At 36.2% G+C, this 17785-nt stretch overlaps 1 protein-coding gene across 1 annotated transcript in view; it reads left to right on the top strand.

Moving 5' to 3' along the window:
* Nucleotides 1–17524, top strand: part of LOC134854549 (uncharacterized) — a 127348-nt gene extending 109824 nt beyond the window's left edge. The window contains exons 12-16 of the mRNA XM_063870854.1: nucleotides 2079–2325; nucleotides 8846–8995; nucleotides 14768–14872; nucleotides 15187–15845; nucleotides 16902–17524. Coding sequence (XP_063726924.1) covers nucleotides 2079–2325; nucleotides 8846–8995; nucleotides 14768–14872; nucleotides 15187–15845; nucleotides 16902–17405 — 1665 coding nt within the window. The 3' untranslated portion in view covers nucleotides 17406–17524. The remainder of the gene's footprint in view (nucleotides 1–2078; nucleotides 2326–8845; nucleotides 8996–14767; nucleotides 14873–15186; nucleotides 15846–16901) is intronic.
* Nucleotides 17525–17785: the final 261 nt, after the last annotated feature.

Here is a 17785-nt window from a genome sequence, read left to right as displayed (position 1 = left end):
GACTTGTTTGACGACTGAGTAGTTTAACATTTTCAGGTCGTGTTTTTGTGCGTTTTTAGGGTGTTCACGCTGAAATAGGTTGTTCACGCTAAAGTTTGATGTTTCTGCTCAAATTAGAGTTTGTGCGGTTTGGCTTTTTTGGCACGTTGAGCTTTCGCGATTTTCACCACACATCTTTTAACGCTTTTCCGATTTCCCTATTTGATTTTTCCTGAAATCTGATATCATGAAAGCTATTTGAAACTACAATAACTGGTTTTAGGTAAACACCCTCAATTTGAATTATCCAGCGCAGCGTGTCGTTTCTTTCTGATTGGCTGAAAATTGTAACTTAGAACCTATCAACCAACATACTCCCCCTAATAAGCTTTTTGGTTGACGTTGTTAGCTTGGTCAATTTTATTAGGATTATACAGTTCTGATTTAAATTAACCGGACAAAACGCGTTAAACTTGAAATTTAAAACGCATTTTTCTCAAATTGGGTTGAGTTTAGGTGAAAACTTATGAAGACAAAACTTGCTTAAAATTTCACCAGAAGTAATTTGGTGTAATTTATTTTTAGATATTCGGGCCCGAAATTTTAACCCAAAAATGGATCATTTTGGCTTTTCTTAGTTAATCAAAAATTACGCCGGAAACACCCAGTCGATCACAGACATAATTATATCAAAGTGAGCCCCTTACGTAGCCATACAAACATTATGGAGGGTATTTTCTCCAAAAAAATGAAGATTATTTAAAAATTGTTTTTAAATAAAAAGTTGGTATTTTATATAGTAAAAACGACCTTTTTTATCTATCAAACAAAAATAAATTAACTTATACATTATTTTGGAGATTTTACCCTTCTTAAAGTTTGTTGGGCTACGTAAGGGGCTCACTTTGATATAATTATGTCTGTGATCGACTGGATTTTTTCGGCGTAATTTTTGATTTACTAAGAAAAGCCAAAATGATCTATTTTTGGGTTAAAATTTCGGGCCCGAATATCTCAAAATAAAATACTTCTGGTGAAATTTTAAGCAAGTTTTGTCTTCATAAGTTTTCACCTAAACTCAACCCAATTTGAAAAAAAACGGGTTTTAAATTTCAAGTTTAACGCGTTTTGTCCGGTTAATTTAAATCAGCACTGTATTAAGAGAACTGAACGTAGTTTCGCGGTTTGACTTATGATGTCTTTTTAAGTTCAGTTCATTTCCTTTGTTGAAAGGAAGTCAACCTCCTCTATCGAACAGCGAAAGTGTAAAGGTCACGAAAATCGTGATCGACTTCTAGTTTCGAAAGTTGTATTTATTTCGCAGATTTTCCAGCGAAATATTATATTTTATTTATTGATCCAGTTTTCTCAAATTGGGTTAATTTTATCAAAAAAGTGCCAGTCATAAATTTTGTCAGAAATTAAAGAGCGTCTAATCAAAGAGCATCTTTAAAGGCATCTTTTTTTCTTCGAAATTCCGAAGTTGAGATTTAAAAAATATTAAGTCAATGTTGTTTTTTTTTGCGTTCATTGACTCTTTTCCAACTGCCTGTTGGCAATGTTTGAGTTTTGATTTATTTCAAATTCACTTCATTTCCTTTGCTAAAAGGAAGGCAAACTCCTCTATCGAACAACAAAAATGTATGATTCGCGAAAAACGTGATCGACTTCTACTTTCGAAAATGGAATTGAATTATCAGCTTAACCACCCAATATATAAATTTAAACCTTTTGATCCAGTTTTCTCAATTTGGGGTAATTTATCGAAAAAGGGTCAGCATAAGTTGAAATGGCTTTAAGGGCATACAGTTTTTCCATAAGTTCGCAAGTTCAAGTTTTCTCAAAAATCAAGTTTTTTTTTTTTGTTGCCTTGCATTCATTACTCTTTTCTAACTGTCAGTGTTTGCTTTGGCAAGTTTAGTGATCATGGTCAAAATCCGAATTGGCTATAATAGTCCACTCCGCCTCGAAATTGGATCAATCGGTTCGAAAACGTACCAATCACAAAATTTTGTGCTTGATAGATTCATTATCAGACGTTTTCAAATTTTTGGCTATTCTTTGGCTCTTTTAGGGTGTTATAACTTAAAACTTTCTAGAGTGTAGCCGCAAAGTTAGATGCTGACGAGAGTAACGGGGGTGATCTTGTGCACCAATCAAGTAGCCCAACTGACGATCCGGGATCCGAGGGGTCGACGGAGGCACCAGTGACTAGTCTAACTGAGGAACTTATTTGCAATCATCAGAAAATAAACCCAGATGAAAGAAGTTGGGCTTTGATTGGGTCTGATGGCATGCAGTATGTGCTGAAATATTTCCCCAGAACTGAAAAAATTTGTCCTCCAGGTGGGTGAATTTCTGAAATTGACTACAAAAACCACCTTGTCATCGATTTTAAGGCAATTTTTAACGAAAAACGCTATTTCACTAATTTAATTAAGGCTAGCTCTTTTCGCGATTGTTATTGAAAATCGATGGCGCGCTAATTTTAATCTTTTTTCAGTGAAATTGAATTTCCGACTTGTTGCATGAAGTTATACAATATGTCCTTTCTTTTGATACCTTTATTTTGGTAGTATTAGGTACCTTTTTTTTGGCAGCCTAGTGTTTGAATACCAGTTCTTGAATACGGTTCTATTTACCACAGCAGCCTGATAGCGTAGTGTAATATTACGAATCCACTTCTAATACCCAGCTGGTAATCAATTCTGATAATCTGCGCTGAGCAATGCGGCTAAAGAGAGTTTCTAAAGGACTATGATTCGATACATCTTTCGACCCTATCTGACATTTATTTGTGGTATCGGATCCATTAAGCAATCTCCCAACCCCCCCCCCCTCCAGTAATGACCGATTGAGCTTTGATATTGTAAATTTTGGCGTTCGACATCGTTGGAGAATCTGTTCGAAACTGACTAGGACCTTTTTTTTTATCAAACGGTAATTGTTACTGTTTTTAAAGACTCTTAGTTACCACATCTAAGATTCGTATTTTTTTTACTTTAAACAATTTTCTCTGTAGTTGCTTTAAGTACCTCGTTTCCAATTCTCTGCTGGCTGTTTTAAAATTGAAATGTTTTGCTTGGCCTGTTTGCCTAGCGAGTTCTTATTTGATAAAACAAGTATTATGAAAATGTATGGGATTGCGTTTTTTGAGATGCGTTGGAAAATTTCTTTTTTTTTTCAAATTTTTTATTTTTTTTCGCACTATTTTTTCATTATCAAAAACATAGTGATAATTGGAAAGACCGCCTACTCCTTTGTGTGCCTGACCCCTTAGTTTCTTTTAACCCTTTTTGTCTACAGTTTTCGAAAAAGTCAGCAGCATACTCAGGATGTGACCTAATTTTTCCAGTGCTCGGTTTTTGATTTTTGTATGCTCTCGATGCCTAGCTCATTATTAATTGTTACGTTATTGACATTGTTATCCCGCAGCTTCAATAGATTGCCAATGTTTCCATTGATCCATACAAAGCGGTAGCATCGATCTGCTATACTTTGGGGTTTGTTAGTGTCTGTTGGTGACCAGGGTATCACTTTTGATTCGATTAGTATTTATGCCTAGACGACGCCCTGTACAATTAAAGCTTTTGTTCATTTTGAAAGGGTTGATCTCCGTAGCCATTTCTTTGATTGAAACCAAGCCTAGCAGCCTCTTTGGCTCTTCTCCTGCACGAAGGGAGAAGCGTGGAACCAATAAAAAATGGAGGGAGAGCTAAAGAAAAGTCAGATGGGAAAATAGGATCCGGGTGTGGATTATTCAACCACATTGGGATAAAAAGATTAGAGGCACTGAACGAGCTGTGTAGTTCTGAGCATGAGATTCCACTTCGAATCCAACCCAGGTCGGAGTGATTCATGGCAGAGCACGGTATGCATCTAGAGATTGACCAAAAGGGAGTGTAATGTCAAATGTAACGTTTGACGAAGTTGGACACACTGGAACTGCATTGACCTAGGCAAGCAAGGTCGTTGGAATAAATCGTTAAAAAGCAACTGCTGCGCGACCAGAAGTTTCGCTTCTGAGAAATCCAGGTTTCAACGAAAGAAACGTAGAAAACGCGAACGCAATGCCAGGAGAAAGCGATGCTAGAAAAGGCGGGACGCAAAATGGACAGAAGGAGCTTTAATTCTGGAAAAATAGAAGAAGACGATCAATTGAACATTAAACACAAAACGCGCAAGAGTCAGCTTACCGAGGAGAAATTGATTCACAGAGATCCCTCGCTTCACTTTAATGAGCCAAACTTAAATCGTCATGCTATGGAATTCTCGTCCATAGGAAGCGAAGTGGCATATTCCTGAGGGATTGTTGGATTAATAACTGAAGTGAACAAGGGTATAAGAGAGAATGTGGAAACCGTTTGTCAGACTTAGAGTTCAATGAATGCCAGGAGGTACTTTTGTCATTGTTGAGAACCAGTGTCTCTGATGCGACTTTATTTCATCGATAAACAACACCGGCAGAATGATGGACCAAATACAGGACCTATGCAAATAAAAAAACCAATGATGGCGGAAATGACCACATAAACTGGTGCCACGCTAACTGTTTGTGCTGAATGAACACTTTTTTGGGGAGGTTGAAAGGGGAATTTGGAAGAACACAAACACTGTTTTATGGTATGAGCTGAATAGCTTTTGTGTCCGCCAGGAGGAAGATTGGAGTCGGGCCGTGAGACGAGTGAGGACGAGGAACGACAACGGAAGCTTATTGGACCACCTCCCGAATTGCATGACCTTAAACCATAAACCAGCAAAAACATGACCGATGCCTCTTAAAACCCACCGGTAAACTGAGAGAACCTGAGAAACGAAAGGATCCTGAGAGCTTCGAGAGGAAATAGACAAAAGGAACTTAGACTGGAGAAACAAGACCAACTGGCAAAATGTGATACAAGTTTTTGTCGAGGAGGGCAAACAGGTGTGCGGGGTCAAACTAAAAAACACTCTAAACTCATGGGTGGAGAAGCACATCAAGGAAATTAAAATAGAATGTATCACATCTGACATCCAAAGTTCAAGAGTCTCAGTGCCCTAACGAGGTGCAAGTCGTAACAGTTGACAGGAGGTACGATTGGAAGACTTTTTCAAAGATGCGAAAGAATGCCGCGAGCAGAATTGTTGGTTGCATATAGTGGAGAAAGAAAAGACGCAGAGTGCCAAGGGAACACCTGGAAATTAAGCCGAATGGTGGAAAAGATAGGAATAAAAGAAAAGAACTCAATAGAAGAAGATTTTTTTTTAGTCCAGAGGAATATCGAGAAACTTTCATGATGGTTTACGAAATAAAAGACCGCAGAAAATTTTATAATTGTCGATTTGAACGACGACAGGATGAATTAGCAATAGCAGCCTTACTGACCAAAACGAAAAAAGTAGTTGTAAACGAAGAAGAATTGAAAAACTAAGCTTGCCGATATCGCGCGAAGAAATGGGTAGAGAGCTTGACCTCATTAAGGACAGCACACCTGGGACCGATGGTACTGGAATGACAGCACTAAAAGTAGCATCGGATGGCGTGTAGGATTTTGTGTACGACTGCATAATTGAAACCCTCAACACTAGCCCAGACTAGTGGCTAAAAGAGGCGAAAGAAGTTTGGATCATCTGCCTACACAAGAAAGGCCTTAGCAACAACCTTAACATTTATAGAGGAGTATGTCTACTGCCTCTTGTCAATAGCATGCATCATTGCAAGATTTTTGCATCCATGCTCAGGATCTGGGCAGAAAAATAAGAGGTGACGGAAGAGACTCAAAACGGTTTCTCGGAAAGGAAACTTCACTGCTGATGTTACACAAGTTATTACCGAATTCAGGGGCGGATCTAAGATTTTCTCGAGGTGGGGGGGGGGGGGGGTGGGGGGAGGCGTTTTTAGGCACTTTTTTAAAACTTTTTGACCAAAAAATCGTGTTTTTTCGGCGCGCGCTCCCACCCCCCCATCCCAAAATCAGTATTAGCTCCCCCCCCCAAAGGCGCCTTTTTAGGGGTCCGTCAGCCGTCAAACATTTAGGGGTCCGTCAGCCAAAAATGGTTATCTCAAAATAGTTCAAAGGGGGGACCCTTTGGGTCGGCGGGGTGTCGAATCCCTGAGGGGGGGGGGGGGGGGCGTGCGCCCCCCTCCCCTAAGTCCGCTACTGCCCGAATTGAAGATGTCAGAAAGATTCTCGGTCGAAATGGAGCGAGCTTTTGAAAAGAGCTGGTGGTGTTTTTTGGCTACAACAAACCGTACCGAAACCCAGGATTCAATAAAGAACTTCTCTGGAGCATTCTCGAGAGAATACAGCTGCGGTTTTGTAACATACTCAAAAGACTAAATTTTTTCCAACGCAATTTCGAGTGAAGTGTTGCATATCACAAAAATACTCCGGTCTAAGAACTGACCGACCCAATAAAGTAAGTTACAGAACGTCAATTGCCAAACGTTTTAAAGACAACGAAGTTTCTATCACTCTCTATCTTGTAAGTGGTGGTTTAAGACGAGAGTTTAAGACAACGAATTTTCTATCCCTCTCTATCTTGTAAGTGGTGGTTTTTCTCTCGACCTCTTCTCTTCATTGGTTGGTTCGATCTGTAATATTTTATTTCTTGTAATCAATCATTTATTTTAGAAGGGAAGCAAAAGTAGCATAGAAAAGTCCTGCCATCAGATATAGAAATTAATCGGTATCGGTAGAAACACGACTGAAAGGACGATGATTCGCTACATCTTTCGACCCTATCTAACATTTATTTGTGGTATCTGGTCAATTGAGCAATCTCCTCCCCCCTTTAGCAACGACCTAAATAACTAAAGAGGAGCATGTCTGCTGCCTCAAGTCAGTAACATCATTGCAAGGTTTTTGCATTTATGCTCAGGATCTGGGCAGAAAAACAAAAGGTGGCGGAAGAGACTCAAAACGGTTTTTCGATAAGGAAAATTGACCGCTGATGTTACACAAGTTTTTATCTGAATCGAAGATGTCAGACAGATTTTGGGACGAAATGGGGACGAACTTTTAAAAAGACTTGATGGTGCTTTTTTGGCCACAACAAAACGTACCGAAACCCAAAATTCATTGAACAACTTCTCTGGAGCATTCTAGAGAACCTGATGATTTCAGCTGCGGTTTTGAACATACTGAAAATACTAAGTTTTTTTTCCTACGCAATTTCGATTAAAGTGTTGCATATCACAAAAATACCTCGGTATAACAATTGACCGACTCAATAAAGTAAGTTAATAGAACGTTAATTGCCAAAAGTTTCAAAGACAATGAATTTTTTACCACTATATTTCAAGTGGTGGTTTTTTTCTCGACCTCTTCTCTTCATTGGTTGATTCGATCTGGAATATTTCTTGTAATCATTTATTTATTTTTAATTTGAGTAGCGCGGGGAGGCAAAAGTAGCATACAAAAGTTCTACCATCAGATATCAAAAATTATCGGTATCGATAGAATCACGACTGAGAACACTATGATTCGATGCATCTTTCGACCCTATCTGACATTTATTTGTAGTATCGGTTCAATTGAGCAATCTCCCAACCCTCAGTAATGACCGATTAAGCTATCTCCCCCAAGCAAAAATGGTGAAACTTTACAAAAAGACGTCAGCAAACGCAAGTAGATGGTTCATGTGATCGTAGCAAGCAATCAATTGACCGACTGAAGTTAATTTTATATGAGTGTCGAAAAAAAATTTGAAAAAGAAAATAATCGAATTTGGTATAAACATTTTTTTGCGAATTTTTGTTTTGGCGACCATTGCCTCGTTGAGGAAAGCGACTTACCAGGGTTGATGCTCTAGTTTTGTATCAGAATATCAAACTTTGTTCTCCGCTGCACCTTAATATATCACGCAATAAATTTTTCCTCCTTTGAGGACAGAAAAGAAAAAATTCACTTTATATGCCTCAGCTTCATTGATTCTTTTTCACTCTGATTAATATTTTTGAGCTTGGATATTGTAATTTTTGGCGTTCCACATTCGTTGGAGAATCTGTTTTATAATTTCATATCATTTAAACTATTTTCAAGTGGTTATAAACATGTCTCAAGTACCTATTGAGCTTTATCCCCCCCCCTCCTCCCGAGCGAGAAGGGGGGAGGGAGATTGCTCAATTGATCTGTGGTTTTTGATTTTTTTTGTGTAAAAATTAAACTCTCTTGAAGCCTAAGTGTCCCATGGCGTCCGGAACAATAATTTAATTCTCGTGTTAACAATTATGCACTTATGAAAAAACGTATTAGACATGAAATAAAAAAACTCTTCCGACCGCGAAGCGTGCAGACTCAAGCACCAGGCGTGTTTTTCCACAAAAAAAATCAGATACCGCAAATGAAAGTCAGATATAAAAAAATTAATTCATTCTTGTTGTTCCGACTTTCGATACGAAAGTAACGGAATATTTGTGCTCGGGTGGGTTTTTTTTTCTTCAGACAAATTTCGACTTTTTAACATACCATTTTTGACAGAATTTTTTTTATCATTCAAAAGGTATTGTTGTCCTGAGCTTAAATTTGAAAAGATTTTTCACCTGTGATCATTTTTCGTAAAGTTTTTCACCTGAAACATTGCCATTTTGGCGAATTTGGGACAATTAACGCGCGATATTGGTTCCAAATTGGTTGAAAGAAGCTTATTTGCCATGAATGATTTGTTACAAGGAGCGAAATCTATTCTTTTGTAGTTTAAATGGCGTGTGGGGGGATGATTTTCATGGATTTAGAATTTTTTTTCATTTTTTTAAAATTTAATTTGTTAATGATATTTATGTTATTACTGCTCCATAAACTTTAAAAGGCAGTCGGAACATTCAGGGCTTCGCCCTGATACGAGCAGTCTTGTTCTCTTATGTGCTTAAGTATTGTGCTTCTAGGTGTAAAAGTTTGTGGGGGTTTCGGTGGATTTGGAGACGTCGATGTTGATATGGTGCCGTGGGAGATCTGTGCAGAGTGCCGACATGTAGCGAGGCAAGAAGAAGATTTAACAGAGGTGGCTAGAATGCGACTAAAACCATATCAAAATAGTAAGTGTTGCCTATCACAAAAACAACCCCGTCTTAAAGTTGACAGGGCCAAGTTACTACAAGACTAGTAATTGACAAGTGTTTTGAAGTTTGGGTTAAAAACCTGGGCGTTTAAGGCTATGTTTTGCCAAACGCAAAATTAATCTGAAGCCTTTAGGAAGGGATTCAGCGACAAATTTATTACGCTTACGAATAGCTTTCAAATTAGAACCTAGTTTTTTTTCTGGCTATCTATCATTTCTAATAGAACATTGAATAATTGCCTGACGAATCCTTGCCTGATATTGCATCAAGAAATAATAATCGAGACACGCAGTGTCGAGGTATGAATAAATTTCGAAATACATTATAAGTTGTCGCTTATCTGGTATGAAACTCATTCTTGTAATTAAAAATGTAGTTGATAAGCAATAGCTATATATAGCATCGAGATTGTAAGCAAATCGAGAACAAATCAATCACTGTTGAGATGTGAATCAAATTCGAGATACACTACAAGCAGTTGCTTATCTGGTATGAAACACATTCTAACAAAACACCCATTTCAAAAAAAATCCAACAAAACATTCATTTCAAAAATTTTTGACGCTAGCACGTACACTAGTGGACAAAATTAAACCCAAATTCAGGTTTTTGTTCTCTAAAAAGCCTAATTTTAAGGACAATTTTTGACAAAATTTTGTTAGAATTTTAGCAAATGTTGCCGCAAATGATCTAAAATACCCTCTCTTTTGATTTGAAGCACTAATCCTCTGTTTCCGGTTCTAAAAAAGCCAGTTTTTAACCTTGGTAATTGGTTTTTCTAACAGTGTGAGATTGATCAACTTTTTCTATTCCGCTTATTCAAAAAAAGTTTGCATTCCGCTAAATTTTTTATTACGAATTGTAATAACTGGCATTTTCAGACCTGAAATAAACTGGTTAGTGCTTCAAATAAAAAATTGAGGCTTTCAGAGAGGTTAGTTCAGATTTTTTGATGTAAAGTCAGTTGATGCAAGACGTTTGGTAAATTCTAAGTAAATATTGTTCAAATTTGTTCTTTAATTAAGGCATTTTAGAGAAAAAACATAAATTTTTGTTTAATTTTTAACACAAGTGTAGGTTTCAACTTTTAATTCTTTTTGTTTGATTTTGCTAGGAAAGACATTGCATTTTTGTTTCAAATATTGCACTAATAGTTTTTGAGTTATGGCACGGAAACATACTGCACACGTGTATTTTCCTAGAACAAAACGCCCACATTCGAACGCGTGATTTTCACTTTTACGTTCTACTTGTAGGGACGAAATTATCCTCCTGCGAACTTTTTTTAAATAGTTCGAAATAACTTAACAATTTGGGTTTTGATTACTAATTGCGGGTAGGATGTCCGGATGAACGTCTGCAAGCAAGAATTTGACTTAGCAGCGAATCAATTAAGGCTTTTATCGAAGTTTGAGGAGTAGTCAATCATAGATATTTTTGGGATTGGTCAAATTTTTTGGGAGTTTTTTTTTCATCTTTTCCAAACATGCTCAATAGGGGTTAAATCCGGTAAACCGGGAGACCAGGTTAGAACGTTGCATCATTTTCTTCGCAAGTATTGTTCATTTGGTCCGGCAGTATGAGAATTTTCATTATTTTTGAAAAATCGAAATTTCGGGTATAGATGGCACTGCTTCCGGGTCTCAAAACTTCATTCTTATACCGTTCGCTGTTCAGATTTCAATGAATGAGGACACTTCGTTAAAAAATTTTCAGTGATATCATCTCATTTTTTCCCAGCAATCAATTTGCATTGCGTTCCATTTTTGATATCGGGTTTTTGGTAATTGATGAATTTTTATCCGACCCTCATGGTCATAGAGGCATTAGTGACTTTTATCGCTATGAAGAACATCTTTCTATTCTCTATTCCAGCGTAAAGTTTTTTAAAAATCTTGTTGTTTTTTAAGTACCTAAAACACCGAAATCCGTTTTTCCTAATAACTGTTCCTAGGATTATCCCAAGAAATTCCATTTTAGACTGCCAATTTACCTTTTTTCGCGATCTGTGGTTTTTTTTTGTGACGCTCCCTCTCTGGTCTGTCTGCAACAGTGCCAGCTAGAATAAATATTTTTTGTCAAATTTTGAACGATTCATTTTTGACAACGAATCTTTCCTTTCATTTATTTTTTATTGTCAAGATGGTAACGAACCATTTTCAAAACAAAATGACTAAAAAACTGAATAAACGAAATTATTTGTTCAAAAATCCTGCAGCGCATTACCAAATTATCATTTCAGCTGTAATTTAAAATTTTTTGTAAAAATCAGGCTTGTGGTTAATTTGTCCACTAAGTAGTAAGATTTTGCGCTTGTTTTCAAATAATGCACCATGGTTCAAATATTGCTTCAAATGTGAACCGAAGTTACCGCTAATCTAGGGGTTTTTCTAAATTGCTTTTAAAGGATCATTTTGGACAACATTTACTGGGATTTTCCAAAAAAAATTTCCATGTACCAAGACCAAATAATCAGAGCTAAGGTTTCTTAAATTATTGATTTTTCTTTCAACGACTTTCCATTTTTTCCGGTTTTGAACATACCAGTTTTCGTCAAATTCACTAGAATTTTCAAAACGCGTAAAGATGTACTAAATACCTGATTTCAGTTGAGATCTGAAACGGAAGATTTCATTTTTATCGCTTAGAAAATTTCACATTGCATCAAAAATTTGTTTTTCCTCGCCTATTAAGAAAGCCTTCTCTCCGCTGCAGAACTTTTTTCCACAGGCGGAATCGCCTATTCTCAAGGTTGTTTTCGGACAAAATTCACAGCAAGATTAAACAAAAGTTTTTTAATAGACCGCATGTAATTATTTAGAGCTACACCTTTCAAATCTTTGAATTTTGCCTTAAAGGACTTAGTGCAGATGGTTAAAACTGGCATTCTCAGGCCCGGAAAAACTGCTAAGTTTAGCTTCGGAAAGAATTTTTTCTCGAATAAGAGAAAACAATTTTCTCACGTGATGTGAAACATTCTATCGATAAAATTGAACTTTTCCGCTTCAGATCCTTACCAAACTCAGATGTTTGGTACATTTTTACGCGTTTTGAAAAATCTAGTGCATGTGACAAAAATTGGTATTTTCAGACACGGAAAAAATTGTAAGTCCTTGAAAGAAAAAATGAATAATTTGATGGAGGGTAGCTCTCATCATTTCCTCTTGGTCCTTGAAAAATTATTGTTCAAACTCCCAGTGAGTGTTGTCCAAAAGGATCCTTGATTAGAGGCAATTTACAGAGTAAAAAGTTGAATTTGCGTTTATATTTGTCCTTTAGTGTATTAAACGTGCTCTAAGGTTACATTAGATTTTGATAAGTATGTATGCTTAGTGGGAGACGCAAAAACTTCCTTAACCTACAAGGTGATTTTGTTTTGCAGAATTTTTCAGTTTCTGTAATCGGGCGTCTCCCGAAATTTTGCAGGCTGGTTGGAGCATGATAATTTTTTTCGCTGAATGCTAATTTAACTTTGACAATTGTTTTTTCAAGACATTTTTTTGAAATTGAAATTCATTCGAAACAAGCTTGTAAATTTTTCATAATTCTTAATGAAGATACTTATATTGGCCGTGTTGAGTTTTTGTGTTTTTAGGAAAAATTTAAAACTCAACAACGCTCAAAATTGGGTTTTGCGATGTCGGCTTTTTGGTTTCTTTTTGAGCTCAGTTCATTTTCATTCGTTGATAAGGCAACCTATGCTCTTGAATTATGTAAGTTCTAGTGGCGCGAAAAAAAAGCGAGTAACTTCTTTTCTAATCGGTCCAATCAATTGGGGTTTTTTGGCAAGGCTCTAACGAACCATTTCCATTGTTAATTTTAAAAAAACTGAACAAACAATTTTATTGCTTGTGCGACTCATGACCAAACTTTTATATCAGCTCTAAGTTTGAAAATAGCTGGAAATTGTTTAATTTTCACCAGTGTAGGTGAGATTTTGCGGTTTTTTAAATTATTGCACTAGTGGTTCAAATATAGCTTTAGTTTTTAAAACTTGCATGGGAGTGTTGTATATATTAACAATTTCTGTCAACCTCAATTTGTGGAATGCTCAAATTAAACTACTAGTTGCTTCATTTGTGAACAAATTTAAACGCAAATTTAATTTTTTTCTATGCTGCGTTCAATTAAGAATCATTTAGAACAACATTCCTTGGGGTTTTCAACAAAATTTTTTCATGTACCTTCAGAGCAAATGATCACAGCTACCCTCCATAAATATTTTTCGTTTTTTCTTTCAAGAAGTTTTTTTCCGGGTTTGAAATTACCAGTTTTCTCCTGTTGAACTAGGTTTTTCAAAACGCGTGAAATTGTAGGAAACATCAAAGTTTAGTAAAGTTTTCAGACTGAAGAATTCAATTTTATTGCTTGAGAAATTTCAAATCGCATCAAAAAAAAATTTCCTTGCCTATTCAAGAAAGTCGTCTCCCCAAAGCAAAACTTATTGTAAATGGTGAAAACGCCTCTTTTCTAGGTTGTTCCGGGACAAAATTCACTGCGGATTTAAACACTAGATTTGGAAACGAGTAAATGATCAGAGCTACCCCTATAAAATTAATGAATTTTACTTTCAAGCAGTGTTTGCGGACCTGAGAATGCCAGTTTTAACCGTCTGCACTAAGTTTTACATCGGAGTGAATTCTTGTAATTTTCTTGTGAGTTTTTGTTGTGATGTGAAACATTCTAAGCGTTAAAATTAATTCTTACCTGTGATATCTTGACTAAACTCAACTGTTTCGTACAATTTTAAGCGTTTTGAAAAACCAGGTGCATTTAGGGAACTGGTTTTTTCAGACCCTGAAAAAATTGGCAATCTGAAAGAAAAAATTAATAATTTCATAGAGGGTAGCACTGATCATTTGCTTTTGGTCCATGGAAAATTTTTTTAAGAGTAATGAACGTAGTGAAGACTCTTAAATAGATCTTGCTGATTTTTTTGTTTTTTTTTTCAGGAAAAAGTTAAAATATTGATGCACTTAGGTATTATGCACTTTTTGAGTTCAATTGAAACTCATCTGCTGAAAGTGACGTTAATAGCACTCTCCAAATACGAACGTGGAAATGGCGCGAAAAAACCAGTTTTCTCAAGTTGGGTTCATGTTATCAAAAAAGCGCCAATCATAAATGGTTTAGAAATTCAAAGAGCTTAAAGGGCATTTATTTTTTTCTTAGAAATTCGAAAGCTTTTCAATAAAGTCAGTGTTTTTAATGTTTACTTGCGTTCATTACTCTTTTACAAACTTCGATTGGCTATGTCTTAAATTCCCTGTGAATGTAGTCCAAAATGATCCTTGATAAGATGCAGTTTAGGTACTAAAAACTTGAATTTACCATTAATTTTGTCCTTTAATGCATTGGCGCACTCTAGGGTTACAATCGATTTTGATAAGTGTGTACGCTTGGTGGGAGACGCTAGAACTTCCAAAACTTATAAGCTGTTTTTTTCAAAAATTTTTTCAGTTTTTTCTCATTGGGGAGTCTCCGAAAGTTATGCTGGCGTCTTTTGAGCATGGGAATTTTTTGCTGAGGTTTAATCTAACGTTGTCAATTTGTTTTTCAAGACATTTGGTTTCTGAAATTGAAATTCATTCGAGGTTACGTATAAAAATTTCGTTAGTCACATGAAGTCGATTATAATGGCCTTTTTGATTTTGTTTTCAGAAAAGATTCTCAACTCATCTACTCTCAAAATTGATTTTTGCCATGCTATGTTTATGGAAAGCAAGTGTAAAAATTGAATAATTTCAGTTCTGAAGGAGTTGAGAAGGAATCAGAGTTCGACTTCAGTCGGTCGAGTGCCTCCGCTGGACGGGGTGTCTCGTCTCTATGCAATCCCACTCACTGTATTGGACGGTCAGAACTCATTTTTACAAATATGTTTCCATCAATTTTGAGCAGCTGGAGGTAAATTTTTGAGTTGTCTGGATAGATCTCAGTAGAGTTCTTAAGACCGACGACGTGATTGTTAGAATAAACGCTTTAAGAAAGGAACTAAAATCATTTACGAACCAAAAGAGCTTCCTTTTTAGCTAAATGAAATCAATGTCAAAATGTCTTTTTAACACGAGGCTTATATTATTTTTGATTTCTTAAATTGTTAGCAACTTGTAATGGATTTTTCAAGCTCAAGTTTAAATTTTAGGTATCTTACCCATTAACTGTTCCAGATCTTCAAGATTTGATCAACCGCTTCAAAGAAAATTCGGGCCCCCTGACAGGAGAAATGTGCGAATCAGGTGGCCCATTTTTCTTGGTAAATTGGGACCCCTTCTATTGCAGCTGTGAAACAAGACCAAGGAAAATACCTGTTCACGTTGACGGACCAGAGACGCCACGTGAACAATTTCTTATCGAACAAATTGACCTTGAATATTTCATAATCACAGATGAACAAAAGGCCACGCTAGAGAGTTTAAATATCGGCTTTTCAAACTCGCCAATATTCTTCGAAAAAGTTGAAAAATTGTCGGAAAACACGGAAGTGTTTCTCGATAATGGATGCGCTGGACAAAATATGCCATGCAAGTGGAAAATAAATGCTCATATATGTTTTCAATGTTGGATCAAAATAACTGAAAAAGCTGACCAAGACCAGTATCGTTACACTGAAAAATGTGTCTACATTGTCCCGAAAAACCGTCTTAATAAGATCAGAGAAATTTCAAAATACAGCGGGGGTAATAGAAGGTCACACCATTTGTATGGGTCTCTGAATGTCTATGTGAACTCGACGGATACGATATTTGACTTGAAAAAGAAACTAGCACCTCGCGTTCGAATGTTCATTTCAAATATAGAATTGTCACGCTTCAATTCTGATTCACAGGTACGCATAAGTTAACGTGTTCACTGTTTTCTGTTGACTCATTTTATGTTTATTTTGGTCAATCGAACAGTTGGGTGATTTTTTGATGTAATTTTAAAACAATAGTCGATCGTAATAATTTATCACTGAACTAAGTGAAGACTCTAATATAGGTCGTGGTGATTTTTTGTTTTTTTTCAGGAAAAGTCTGAAAAGTTGCTTTTCGCGGTTTGAATTTTGATTTCTTTTTTTAAAGCTTAATTCTTTTCCTTTGTTAAAAGGAAGGCGAACTCCGCTATCGAAGAGCGAAAGCGCAAAGGTCACGAAAGTCACTATAATATTTCACTATTGGTCCATTTTTCTCAAATTGGGCTATTTTTATCAAAAGTTTGACCCAACTTCCAGGACTGTTTTTGCCATGCCAACTTACTTTTGCACTTCAGTGTATAAAAAACTAGTCGATCGTCTTGTTTTATTGTCAGATTAATTGGTTTTGGTTGAAAAATTTTTTCATCCTCGCTTAATCTACATAGCTAACATGATTGGCTCCTTAGTAGATTTTTTCGAAACTACCGGTTTGAAGCACAGGTTAACAAACTTTCACTAGAATTACTTCATATCATCTGTATAATATTACTCTCCTAAATAAACTATTCAAATATCATCCTACGAACATGGGAACAGCTGTACGTGGACGATACTCTGTTGGTGTACATCATGCATCAACTCTACCAACTACAGACTCGGACTTGTTAACTGATGGGCCGTCGGCCCTTAGAGTTGTTTACTCTTAAATTCAATTTATTATTATTATTATTAATCAGAATCGAAGGTAAGTTTGCAGTTAGAAGTTGATAGTGTCATCAACATATTTTGTTTGTAACATTAGATTAGGTGAAAACCATTCATCTTTGAGAAGGACCAGCTCTTGTAAAATGTTAGCTTTTTGAATGGGATTTTTAAAATTCTAATAGTACCAATGTTTTTTTTCGAAGTTTGATAGTGTAATTTAAACAAATAAATATAATTATTGCGAAAGGAATCAAAGAATAAGGGAAGAGTTAATTAGTTTTTCAGGCAATTGAAATCCTAGACGACGACGAACGGACTCTTGAGTGCTGTAAAGTGAAACCACTGGTGCATTTGATGTATGATGAGAAACCAAAGGATCCGAATGCACCTAGTGTTCCAGACACTGACCACAACTACAGGGAAGCTGGATTTGCAGGCTCAAATCTGCTCTCAGGAGCATCCTCGACTGGAACCATTGCTACCCAAAAAGCAGACGGAGTTATTATCGGAATCCAAAAGTCAGATGGTAATATTATCGGAATTCAAAAGTCAGATGGCGATATTATCGGAGATCACAAAGTAGATACCATGATTAACGGAAGCCAAAAGTCCCAGGAGAAACCGGATGATACAGAGTATCAAAAAAATGGTGAAAACAGCAGTGAAATGATGTCTAACGGAAGTGAAATTTTTGCTTACTTCCCTCCGGTGGTTAGTAAGGAAAAAGATGAGTTCTATTGCCTCGATGAAGATATTGCCGGTCCTGAAAAAATGGATACCGTTGACTGAGATCCTTTGAAAACTAGAAAAGAAAACAGAAATATATATTATTGGTTTTGTGGAGAGTTTCTTCTCTGAGCGAGTGTTTTGTTTTTGATGTTTAAACAAATGGTTTAGTTCTGCAAATAGTGAGATATAAAATTTGAATTTTTGTTCCAAAATCTAATCAATAATTCTAATTTGTGATGAGATGCTCATTTTTGATTTCAATCAAACACTCAAGAAATAAAGCAAATCCCACCTAGTAAGTGCATTTCACTGAAATTTTCAATTTAATTTGTAATCGATAGAAAAAGATATACTAATCGCGACGTTTGAATCTTGGCGTTAATAGCATCAATGCGAACATGGTACCTCGAGTACGTAACGCATCCTTATACTTGAAGTTT

This window comes from Symsagittifera roscoffensis, chromosome 9 (assembly GCF_963678635.1).
Source record: "Symsagittifera roscoffensis chromosome 9, txSymRosc1.1, whole genome shotgun sequence".
In the NCBI taxonomy this organism is placed as follows: domain Eukaryota; kingdom Metazoa; phylum Xenacoelomorpha; order Acoela; family Convolutidae; genus Symsagittifera; species Symsagittifera roscoffensis.
This window is presented reverse-complemented; position numbering and strand designations above follow the sequence as displayed.